The 12636-nt window shown below is 36.3% G+C and overlaps 1 protein-coding gene across 1 annotated transcript in view; it reads left to right on the forward strand.

The window, feature by feature from the left end:
• Window positions 1-12636, forward strand: part of LOC120515947 (cilia- and flagella-associated protein 69-like) — an 89362-nt gene that overhangs the window by 62195 nt on the left and 14531 nt on the right. The window contains exons 17-19 of the mRNA XM_039737338.1: window positions 786-978; window positions 6624-6761; window positions 10764-10840. Coding sequence (XP_039593272.1) covers window positions 786-978; window positions 6624-6761; window positions 10764-10840 — 408 coding nt within the window. The remainder of the gene's footprint in view (window positions 1-785; window positions 979-6623; window positions 6762-10763; window positions 10841-12636) is intronic.

Here is a 12636-nt window from a genome sequence, read left to right on the forward strand (position 1 = left end):
CAAATATATATAGAAAGTATGCTAAATTTTAATAGAATTGTTTATCGTTTCATATTTTAATTAAAATGTAATATGTCTCTTTAATTTAGCGTTTGACACATTTTTTCTGTATTCACTGACCTTTTTCTGTGCTTTTATTACCCTTGTATCATTTTAAGTATTTGTAAAGGTTTTTTTGCCTGGGAAAGAGGTTATATACATAATGTTTATTATTATTATTAGTCTATCTGGCCACCACTGTCAGTCACCCAAGTTTGGTTTAAGATTTAGCCAGATTAAGAAGCACTTAGCAATTAACAAGTGGGTTGGGGGGCGGACAGATTAAAAAGGACTGAAAGTGCTACTTTAGTTATATTGGGTTTTGCAAAATGCTTATAAATTTAAGATTAATCTTTAGGTGGAGTTTATGATCTTCTTAGCAGAACAGTGTTTTTGGCAAACATACCCCTGGTTAGTTCAGCACTGCAAAGGAGCTATAGATAACTAACATTCAGTATTTGTTTCAAGCAGATCCATCCATTTGTGGGTATTATAGGAAACGTTTTTATGGCTGGATGCTTTTTCTGATGCCATCCTTGTTTCGATAAGTGTAGTATGTAATTAAATTTTCTAAATATATTATATATATATATCCTACCCTCTAGAACTTTCCCATATAAAGAGAAACTAAAGGTATAGCTTTTGCTTTATATCGTGTGGAATCTGTTACTAATTAACAACTCTTTTCTGTTTTATTTCTTTTACTTTTCCTTCATTACAAATGCATCTGCACTCTCCAAATAAAGTCAGGACCAAAGAACATGCACATTGTACTTCTTGCTACTTTGCTTGAGCTTTGTGATAATCCCAAAACTATTAAACACATCAATGCATGGAAAGGAAAGAAGGATTTGACCGCAGCGGCTCTACTGGTTTCCTTATGGAGAGATGAAGAAAAAGAAATGGGAGTTCTACGAGATGAGCATGGACGAATTGTTGGTAAAGTTCTTTCAACTATATTTGCAAGTCTTTTTTTTTGGCTTATACAAAAGCCAAAGGCTGAGAGCATCAGGGCAGAGATCCAGGAGATGCGTCTGAAGTGCTCTCAAAGTGCTGTGTCTATGTGATCCCCCCAACCCCCACCCACCCCTTTTGCTGCTGCTTTTGGAGTGGCTTATATGTTGCCTTCTCCAGGTAGTAACACACCTTCAGAAAGGTCTCTGCCATCTAAGAAGCATGTCCCTCTCAGGTCTGGTACCAGGGGCACTACAGTATTGAGCACACTTGTAGCATGCAATCATGTGAGAAAAACTAAACAGATGTTATAGCCATCTATTCATCCATTTTTCTAGCCTGATTGTAGAGAGCAGAATCATGGGGCAGCTGGAGGCTATCCCAGTAAGCATCGGATGAAAACCAGGAGCAATCCTAGACAGGCCGCCAGTTCATCTCAAAGAGAACACACACACAGAGGCTAGGACCAATTTAGCAATACAAATTCACCCAAATTTAATCAGGTTAAAGTTCAGTACAGATGTTTTAGCATAGGCAGAAGGGTAATGCAGAATTGTCATTTCTGACTCCTATCACCAGGTTGTAAATAGAGTTTGCATGTCCTACCTGTGTACTTATGGATTGATTGGTATGAGTGTCAGTGAATTTACTAACTCAAACATGTTGCCCAAATATCTTTTTTATTACCATATCCTTAGCAAAAGCAACTCATCCTGCAATAACAAGAGTCAATAATTGGTTTATTGTGCTTCAGTCTGTTTTATTGCACATTCCGCCTAATCCATTTTCTAAGTATTTTTTTTAATCAGGCATGCTCACAAGACACCACAGAAAATATGTTGTGCAGGTGGCTTGACTCTTTGAAAAATCTGTGGATTTTGTTAAAAATAAAATGAAGTGTAATCAATTCACTTCATGTTTTTTTGTTATTTGTACAAAGAACAATGAAACTGTTGTGTGCTGTTTTCACAACACTGCCACTCAGCATGATTCTCGCTCTGTAGGTGATGTAAAATAACAACAAAGAATGTAATGGTTGAAAAGTCAGTGCCATTTAGGAAAAATACTTCTATGATTTGAGCGCATATCTGTCTGTTGTTACAATCCAAGGCAGAACATAACTGTTGACGAAACAGAATTCCAGAAACACAAGTAAGATTATAAGCACAAGATAACTTGGCACTGGGGCCTTGTTGGGGTTGTCCTAACTCCACCAACAATGGCAGCTGTGAGTAGACAACCAAACACAAAAATTTGAAAAGTAGTTCCAAGAATTTGTGATAATAAAGTATCTATCTATCTATCTATCTATCTATCTATCTATCTATCTATCTATCTATCTATCTATCTAAAATAATTATTTCTGGCTACCTTTCATTATTACAAGAATGCCTCATAAACATGGAATAAAAACCTTTGCTGCCTAAAAGTGTGCATATTTGGCAAAGAACAGAGAAGGCATTTTTAAAATTTACAAATAATTCTTCACTTTAGAACACAATTTTATGTGGCAAATTAACATATGTAATGATTATGAAGAAATAACTTGACTTGAAAAATACCAAACAGTCAGGTCCATAAATATTTGGACAGTGACACAATTTTCATAATTTTGGCTCAGCATGCCAACCACAGTGGATTTAAAACAAACGCAATCATTATATGATTTAAGTGTAGACTTTCAGCTTTAATTCAAGGGAAATAACAAAAATATTATGTGAGCCATTCAGGAATGACAGCCATTTTTCTGCATAGCCTCCCCCATGACAGAAGCTATCCAAATACTTATGGACCTGACAGTATCCTTTAAACATATTTTTTGCAGATTAGGTGAAGTTTTCCTTATAGCATAGACACCCTTTCCTGATCTTGTTATCTCTTAGGGTCTATTCATTCTATTATATTGTGTTTTGTTTATTTTTCCCATCCTGTTTAATTCTTTTACTTTGTAATAAGAAGTCAACCAAAATGACATATTTTTGGCTAACTAAAAGGATTACAATATGCAAGCTTTCGAGGCAACTCAGGCCATCTTGCCTGAAGAAGGGGTCTGAGTTGCCTTGAAGGCTTACATATTGTAATCTTTTTAATTAGCCAATAAAAGGTGACATTTTGCTTGACTTCTCATTACATCCATAATTGCTAACATGGTACAAACCCCTAGTACTACATTCTTTTACTTTAACAAATACTATGGAGCTTTTCCCCCTGCTCGCTTCACTCGGCCACCCATTCCCCCCTCCTTCTGGGTGTGCTACGCGCAAGCCACTTCACGTCTCTGCCACTCACATTGTGAGGGGGGGGGCTGAACGCATGCTAAGGAGATGCGGACGGTCCAGCTGCTGGCTTACTGCTGCCGAGCTGTGTGTTCTGCTTGTCACGCTGCACATCGATCAATTAAAAGCTTGTACAGCAGCTGTCCTTTTATCTCACTGCCTTGTCTCGCGGGATGTTAAAGTGTCTCTGGCGGGATGTCAAAGTGTCTTCGAAGAAGATCATGTCTTGACCCAAGTTTTTTTATTATAATAGAGAGATGCTTTTCTTTTTTATCAATATTTTGTTTCCAAAATATTTTGTCTTAATTTATAAACTGTGCTTTTGGACACTTTCCACTATCAACGTGTGGTACAATAAACCTCCATTACAGATGATACCGTACTATAATTGGATATATTCTTCAGCAACTTTGCAGTCATTCTTCTTTCCTCTAATTATCAGACTTGGTTAATCCAGGTCAGCATCACCATAAATTCCAGCAGTATTTGGGAACTGGGACAGGGTAGCAGTCCACTTTAGAACATGCTTACACACCCCAGCATGAGGTCAGTTTAGAGTTTCCAGGTGAAAGCCATTTGCTAGTTATTTAAGTTATGTAAATGTTTTACTAAATATTAGTCCATAATCTATGGTTGGACCTTATAACCCCCATAAATTGAATTGAATTGGTATATTCTATTTCTAGCCTCTCTGACTAAACATTATTCTCATTTAGTGATCAGCCTTGCCATGTGCACATGGTTTTAAACTTTAGTGTAGCCGCAGGAGTGTAAGACGAGTTCTAGCAATGGTGAAATGCGTGCTTTTGGTGCCAAGTAACATGAAAGACAAAGTTCTTAATTGAATGTGCTGTGCCTTACGTTTAAAGTGTACAGAAGAAGAAGTAAAGAATCTTTAAGTATAGAAACAACTAAAGTTTTACAAGAAAGGCTGTTTAGAGAAGATAGTATTTTTTCTAATTTTTTGCCTTTTACTCTATGTGTGTAATAACCTTTTTTCTTTATTCTTGTGTGGATTATTTGTTTTGAATTTCCACTAAATATTTTTAAAATAAACTTTTGGACTGGGGACAGCATGGTGCGCAGTGGTAGCACTGCTGCCTTTCAGTAATCAGACCTGGGTTCGCTTTCCGGGTCCTCCCTGCGTGGAGTTTGCATGCTCTCCCTATGTCTGTGTGGGTTTCCTCCGGTTGCAAAGTCCAAAGACATGCAGGTTAAGTGCATTGGCAATCCTAAATTGTCCCTAGTGTGTGCTTGGTGTGTGTGTGTGTGTGTATACCCTGCGGTGGGCTGGCGCTCTTTTTGGAGTTTGTTCCTGCCTTGCACCCTGTGCTGGCTGGGATTGGCTCCAGCAAACCCCCGTGATCCTGTAGTTAGGATATAGTGGGTTGGAAAATGACTGACTGAATTTTGGACTGAGAGATTTATTTCTATTTCTATTTTACTTATTTCGGCACGTGTTTTAAGCTAACTTAAGGCATACATCTTTGAGATGTCGGTGAAAAAAAAAAAGAATACGGAAGGAAACAATTAGTAACCTCAAATAACCTATAACCTCAGTTAATCTTCTTAGTGGCTTCTATACCCTGTCCACTGTAGACAGTACTATGCTCACTACATAGAATGGGTTATGGAAAATTGATTAGGGGGCAAACCAAAAAAAGATAATTGATTTATAAGAGCCAAGATCAAAACCAATAGTTGAGTGATATGCACAAGTGTCAAGCTAAAACAAAACAAAACCTACACGTAAAATAAATAACATAACTACTATAGACATCCTTTCCCTAACTAAATTAATTCAAATGAAAGATTTGTTGTTCGTCTGTTCTGACATCAAACACATCCATGAGATATCTGGTTATGTCTTAAATATCGATAGCCTATGATTTTATGTACCATCACATGTCAAGCCACAGGTACAGTTGCCATAAGAAGATGGCCATAGCCATCAGAAAACAACACAAATGGCAGTGCCAGTTAAAAACGGGAAACAAAACAGTATTTCATTAAATAACATTAATAATAAACTAAAACATAATGAAAATATACTTTCATAATTAATATGTTCTTCACAAATGTTTCTGTAGCACTGTGAGCACCATATATTGATGGCATTGGCCACAGGATGCTGCAGCGACCTTGAAACTTTTATCACAATGTTGTCTGCCGTTGTATTACAGTATTCCAAGGCTTTTTTTTTATCTAAACCAAGAAGTACAGAAGAATTATTAGGGGCATTTTGCACTATGCTGTGCTTTTTTGTCCAAAGGTTTGGATGTGGATCTGTGCCAGGGGTGACACACATGGTAAACATTTGTTGGAGTAGGGGGGTCGAAAAATAGTCCAAAATACCCCATTGTTTAAAAAAATAGCCCCAAAAACACAACCCGTGAAAGCCTAATTTTTTACTGTGGATGACAATCAAAAATTGTCCACTTGGGCGAGAAAACAATGGACCTGGCAACACTGATCTGTGCACATTACCATATGCATGAGTGTATGACATTGCCAGCTGTATTTTGCCATCAACAGCATTACAGCATTTCTGAAAATAATGCACTAAATTGTATTACTGCTCAAAAAAAAACAAATTGAAATGAAGCAACAATGATGATAAAAATTATTAAAATAAAAACAAAACCAGTAGTAATAATTCCAAAATGGGCTAAAACAAATTAAGATTTTATTTGATCGTACCAAGGCATAATGGAAAGATGAGCTAATTTATAGTTTAGACAGTGACTTGAAGGCAGCAGGATGGAGAATGATGATGAAAAAGGTTGGTGAGAAGCAAGGTAAATAGCATGAAGTTTTTTTTTTTATTTTGTTTTATTTATTTATTTTTTTTTTTACACGTTTATATAAGACTGAGGTTTTCAGGTAAAAAAAATTATACTGCCTGATCAGGTTGATTAGCTCACATAAGTAAGAATTTCACTGTACAATGTGACAATAATGATCCCATTAACCTATAAACACATAGACACAAAAATAACAATGGCAAATTGCAAAATCATGTTGCAGATGCACTGCTAAGTTTCTGTATGTTTCTGGTCTGAGTTCCTGTTTTCCTGTTACAGGTAAGAGTCTCTTTATTCTCCTGAAATACCATTGCAGTTGTTTTTTTACATTGCATTTGTCTGTACCCTCTCAGTAAATCAGTTGGCCAAATTTTTTGTTGGAAGCATAATCTTATTCAAAACACTATACCTTATAGTTCATAATCCGGTAGGGTTCAGATAAAACAGAGTGTTAAAAATATTTCTAGAATACTGTATTACTGTTCATGTTCTGAAATAACTTTGATCAGTGACAAATCACATCTCTGTTGTTTTTTTTAATTTTTACTAGATTCCAAGAAACCATTATTGGGATTGTATCAAGAAAGTGAACCAGTGATGCCTCTGCCTGCAAATAGTCCAAGTCCTGCTGTCATGGATGTTTCTGAGAACATGAGAGCAAAGATTTATTCAATCTTGTCAAAAATAGGTAAAGAATTCTAAATGTAATAATGAAGATCACTGTATCAATATTTAGAGGTATTGAATGATACACGTGGCGGTACAGTCGCACATGTAGTGAGACCAGGGTTCGTGTCCCGGGTCCTCCCTGCATGTAGTTTGCATGATGCCCTGTGTCTCCGTGGGTTTCCGCCAGGTGCTCTGGTTTCCACTCACAGTCTAAAGACATGCAGATTAGGTGAACTGGTGATTCTAAATTGGCCCTAGTGTGTGCTTGGGGTGTTTGTGTTCACCCTGTGATGGACTGCCATCCTGTCCAGGCTTTGTTCCTGCCTTGTGCCCTTATGCTAACTGGGATAGGCTCCAGCAGACCCTGTGACCCTGTTCAGGGCTAAATGGATTAGAAAATGACTGCCTGACTGAATAACACACAAATGTGGCAGGGTTATTCCAAGAAACTGGAATAGTGCTGTAAAATATTTTATATTTTTCTGACTAAAAATCATATATGATCTGTTCAAACATCCATATAATCCAATCAAGAATAATAACAGGTGGAACAACAGAAGAAAGAAAAACAATGAGAAAGTAGATATTTAGAGTAAATACATAGAACATAATAGTTGTTCACTACTTTTTGTCTTAATCATTGGTGCCAGTATCCATGTCTATTAGTAACCACCACGTGATGAATGATCCATGGCATCAGGAATCTTTTAAATAAATAATTGTGTGCGGGCTTACAATTGAGAGCGGGTGTGTGCAGGCACGCTTCACTCCATGGCTAATTGGGGTGCTTATCTGATTGCACAACTTAAACATGTGGAGGCGGGCGAATTGGTTGGGTGGTTCATCATGCCTCAGAGGTAGTGGCTTGTCACACCTGCACCTAATTACGTAGGAGTCATAAAAAGGAGCCTGCATGGCAGAGAAGGGAGATCGAGAAGAGAACAGACTGAAAAGAGAGACGGAGTGACCCGATGGTATGATTTACTGCATAAGAACGTGGAGGGGCAGCAGAAATCGGGGAGGCTCAACGCAGTGCCCAACAAGGGCTATAGATGGCCGCAGGGACCTGAACCTAGTGGAGAAGGTTGGCTGTGCCTGTCAAGCATCTCATGTCAATTATAACTATCGAAGGTGGCAGGTTCAAGAGACTCCCAAACAGAAGAGGGATCATGGAGCCTACCCACATCATCACACACCAGTTACCAGTTTGCCTTTTATGGAGGAAAAGAGGTGGAAAATGCACTGTCGGTTTTGCTAAGCAATGACCTTGAAGATCTGGAACAAAGAAAATGATCATGTTTATAAATTCTAGATTAGATTATATTTTGTTTCGTACCAAGGAGAATAGAAGTGCATTTAATACACTCCAACTGCATCTATTAGTAGACAAATTATGAGGACTCAGTGGTAAAATCTGAATTTATTAACTGTATTTTTAATTTCCTTATAAATTATACTCTGTAAGTGAGATTTAATAGCACTGTTGCCTCCATACAAGAATGCCCCAGGTCTTCATGTTGTCTCTTGTATTGTACAATTTAAATAAAAAATGAATGCCAGGCTTCATCACAATCCAGCACTTTTTATAAATATGCAGACAAAATAGCACCCTGTCCTGTCAGAAGACGACCAAATGGTGCTCTAAGAATTCCCTTGTAGTAAATGCAAAAAAAAAAAAAAACTATAAAGAAGGTCATTGATTTTAGGAAAGTAAAGACAGAGGACCAACGTATGAAAGTAAATGGCGAACTAGGTGAATGAGTCACAAATATCGAGATTGATAACCACTTACAATTCATCGAAAGTGCTTTATTTACTTGTACAAAATTCCAGAAAATTGCTTTTTCTCTTTTGTAAATTGAACAGCTTCAGTGTGAACTGCAACATTTCTTCATATGTTTAACTTATGTATTCTGAAGAGCATTCTGTCATACGACTTAATCTAAATAAGTCAAACTCCAGTGCCTGAATAAAGCAGCATGTACGATCATTGGGGTGAAAGAAAAATTATCGCAACAGCAGCTATATGAGGAACTGGTAATGAAAAAACTCCATCAATCCTCAATGATCCCATACGCTCACTACATTGTAAGTATAAGTTTAGCTCTGTGGCATTAAATTGATTCTTACAATGTTCAATTAAAAACTTCCAGATATGAGATCAGGTAACTGAAATACACGTCCTTCAGTGACAATGCAGATTCATGTTAGCCACTATATAGAAGGGTATAAAGTTTTTTTTTAGTATATATATTTTCATATGTGTGTATGTTTCTCTAATATATGTATGCTTATTGGTGTTAAGATATGTGCACTTTCCTATAACATATTGCCCTTCCTATCTCCGTCACATACAAATTTTTTATTTGACTGATTTTCCTAATGCCAGTTATTATGCTTCTTTTGAATAACCTAATCTTGTGTGGGGACCAAATAGACCCACTCTATTGACATCATGATCTTAGAGCATCTGAAATTTCAGAGTCTGTAGTTTGCCTAAAACATTTATATATAAAGAAAGAACTTGTGGCACATCTGGGTTACTAAGAAAACTGATTACTTGACCGTCATATTTATTTCACTCAAAAGAGTATACTGACGTATATTATACATCGAATCCGTAATTGATCTCTTTTTGTTTCTTGACCTGTAGGTGATGCACTCAAGAGATCCTCAAATCCAAATAATGTAATTGCCCAAAATTATAAAAAAAAAAATAATAATAATAATAAACTATAGGCGCACAAAGTAATTAAGACTAGAGTATAAAAATAAGGAAATAAAACACCAGTAGCCATTCACAGTTTTTTAAACACACTTTATCACAGCGTGAACACCTTATGCTTCCTCCTGCTCATTTCTTCTTCCTTATACCTACCCTTTGGCCTCTCTTCCCCTTTGCTATTTGAACTCTTGTCCACACAAACCCTGGCAACTCCAGCCTCACTAGTCTGATGAGCAGAAGCAGGATTTTAATTCCAAGCCAGGAATTATTTCTGGGGCCAGCCCATAGATTACTCCTCGGTCAGGAATAGCTTTGAGTTTCTGCAATTCTGAAATCCACATCTTCCTTAAAAGGCCAGACTGGCACCAGGACTCTTGCCCACAAGGAAAATTAGAAAGCCATCTGTTGGTCTAGGGGACTTCTGTTCAAATTGGTGTTGTCCCCCAAACTCTCTTTTCCATCTCTATGACCCAAGACTAATTATCTCTGAGGCTCTGTCTGTTGTAGTGGGTAATAGTAATACGAACATTTGTATTACAAATAATAATAACATTAGTAAACATATCATTAGTGAAAACCCTAATGACTTGTTTCACATTTCATCTTGATAGTAGCTTAGCTTTCAGTTCATTTTGAGAGTGTGCCTGGTTGATTTTCTTTTTTCTTCACTGCTTTTGTCTGCACTTTTAAGCTGTCAGATTTGCATGTTTTTAATACCTCCTTAGCTCTTATATTCTAGAAGATGATGATAAAAGCATTGGTACTGAGGTTGTGCCATGTACAGGTAATGATACTGGAAATTTCTTCTTCACTGTCCTTGTGCTTAACAAGGGAACTGTTCTGATAATCAAAAATTCCATCCATTTAAATCCTTGCTTAGTATATTACTGGGTCATAGGTTTATCAAACTATCTCTGTTGGTAACTGAGACATGGGAAGAAGCAGTGTACACAGTTTAAAAACTGAAGGAGAATGTGTGGAATTAAGAGGAGAGTCCAGCTGCAGACCTCAAAAGCACCATAATTGAGGAGTTCTGCTCAACAGCCAATTGGATTGTACATTTATACCACTTGGTTTACTCAACAGTTGTCATTATTTGAGTCAAATAACCCTCTGAACAACCTCTTAAGAATCTTAAGAAAGCATATTATGTAACATTACTGAAGTATAACTCCAAGCGACAGACTTCCTTTGTTAATGAAAATTTTCTTAAACTACACATTCAGATTTGCTTTGGGAATTTTGAAGAGAAATAATTATGTAACTGAGCTATAGTTTTTATTATGTTTTTTGCAGGATTCGAAGATTTGCCTGGTCTATCAACACATGATTATATTACACTTGCTATCATAAGTCGTTACCTGGATTTTAAGGTACTAATTATTTTGTATTCAGAAAAATGCTTTTTTTTATATATAACATAGTTACCCTTACATGGGTTTTACATTATATTTAAATGAGGATGTTAACCCAGTCTGTATAGTGACCATCTCTGGTACTGGGCAGTGTCATTTGTGAATGTAGTTTTTTTGCTGATTTGCTAGAGTTTCTTGTGTGCTCCACAGATGTTATAGGCTCCAAGTATCTTTCACTACATATACTGCCTAAAAATAATGAAGTAAGTATTCTACATTTAATTTCTGCTATTGTAAATCCCATAATTTGGGTAGAACTGTTATAACTCTGGTTTATTTATACAGTGTAAAGGTAAAAGAATGGAAATGTTATTTAATTACAAATTTATAATTAAATAGTTTTTGCCATTCAATAAAACACCCAGTGGTGTGGCATAGTTAGGATCACTGTCTCACCACATTAGAAGACTATATTTAAATGTAGACATGTCACTATCTGTTTGAAGTTTGTACATTACCCCATGAATCCTTAGTTGATTTTTAACTCTGATATGACCTGAAAGTGAGTAAGTGGGGTTCAGTACATGAGTATGTCCTGCAGTGAACTGCCTGCCTTCCAGTATTGGGTGCTTGTACCAACACTCCATACTACTGTTCCATATAGTGGGTGGTTGTAGTATTTTGTTGTAACTGTCTAGAGTTAGGCGTGAATATGCAGTTACGTGTTTCCCTTTTCCAGACACAGAGGTGAAAGCCTGCAGTAAATAGTAACTTTTGGTTCCTTAAGGCTGCACATTGCACCTGCTATTGGAACTTAACAGGTCTCAATATCTTCGAAGACTTTCAGACCTAGCCGACTATAGTTTTTGTCCCTAAACTCTGCCACACCACTTAGGTGAATCTCTAAGATTATAAAACAACTAATCTCAATGCTATATTAATGATAAACAGCATTTGTTATTTATGCGTATTGTACAAACGTACTGTATATGTAAAACACCAATGAAAAAATATAATCTTCATCACACTGTTAAAAATATATTAGATAGAAATACTGTAAGTCTTACAATCTTGTAGCATCTTCATGAAAATTACTCCATTTTCTTCTGTCTTCAAAGGAGGAATACTTTGTTCTCAATAATTCTGCTTTTAATATGTCCAATCAAATGTTTTATAGCATTCAGCCTTCATAGGAAACTCAATCAAAATACTTAAGCACTTTGAACAGTTACAATTTTCTTGCTGGTAAATAATACTAAAATAATCACTTATATTTTTATTTAGTGATAGATTTTAATTACAGTTTCTTATTTCCTATACTATAATTTGTATAATTCCTCATTTTTTTATTTGGTATTTCATTTTTTTCTGTTCTTTTTTCTTGTTTTAAACCTTGAGTAAAGGTAGTTTATTTCTAAGCTCAGTTTGGTTCTTTTGAGTTTTTGTTGGTGGGACAGGATGGCTTATCTTCTTGACATTACCAATAACATTTTTTCTCACATAAAAAATAGTCTAAAGATTGTATTGGTCAGACCTGTACTGAAAAATGGTGTTGAAGTATCCATTACTCATGTGTTAACTAAAAAGGGGAAGTGTGGAAAATGATTACAGCAGGTCTGCACAAAGATCAGAAAATATTCTTGACAAATAGCCATGTCCGTACAGTGTAACATTACAGTAGAAGAGCTGCGTCAGAAAATATTGACGTATATTTAGTCTTTCAGTTTTCTTGGTATGTTTTATTTAATAGCTAATCCATTTTTTCACTCATTTGCTTAGACCAGGGGTGCCCACACTTTTTCGGCTTGCAAGCT

Source organism: Polypterus senegalus, chromosome 15, assembly GCF_016835505.1.
Source record: "Polypterus senegalus isolate Bchr_013 chromosome 15, ASM1683550v1, whole genome shotgun sequence".
Classification (NCBI taxonomy): Eukaryota; Metazoa; Chordata; class Cladistia; order Polypteriformes; family Polypteridae; genus Polypterus; species Polypterus senegalus.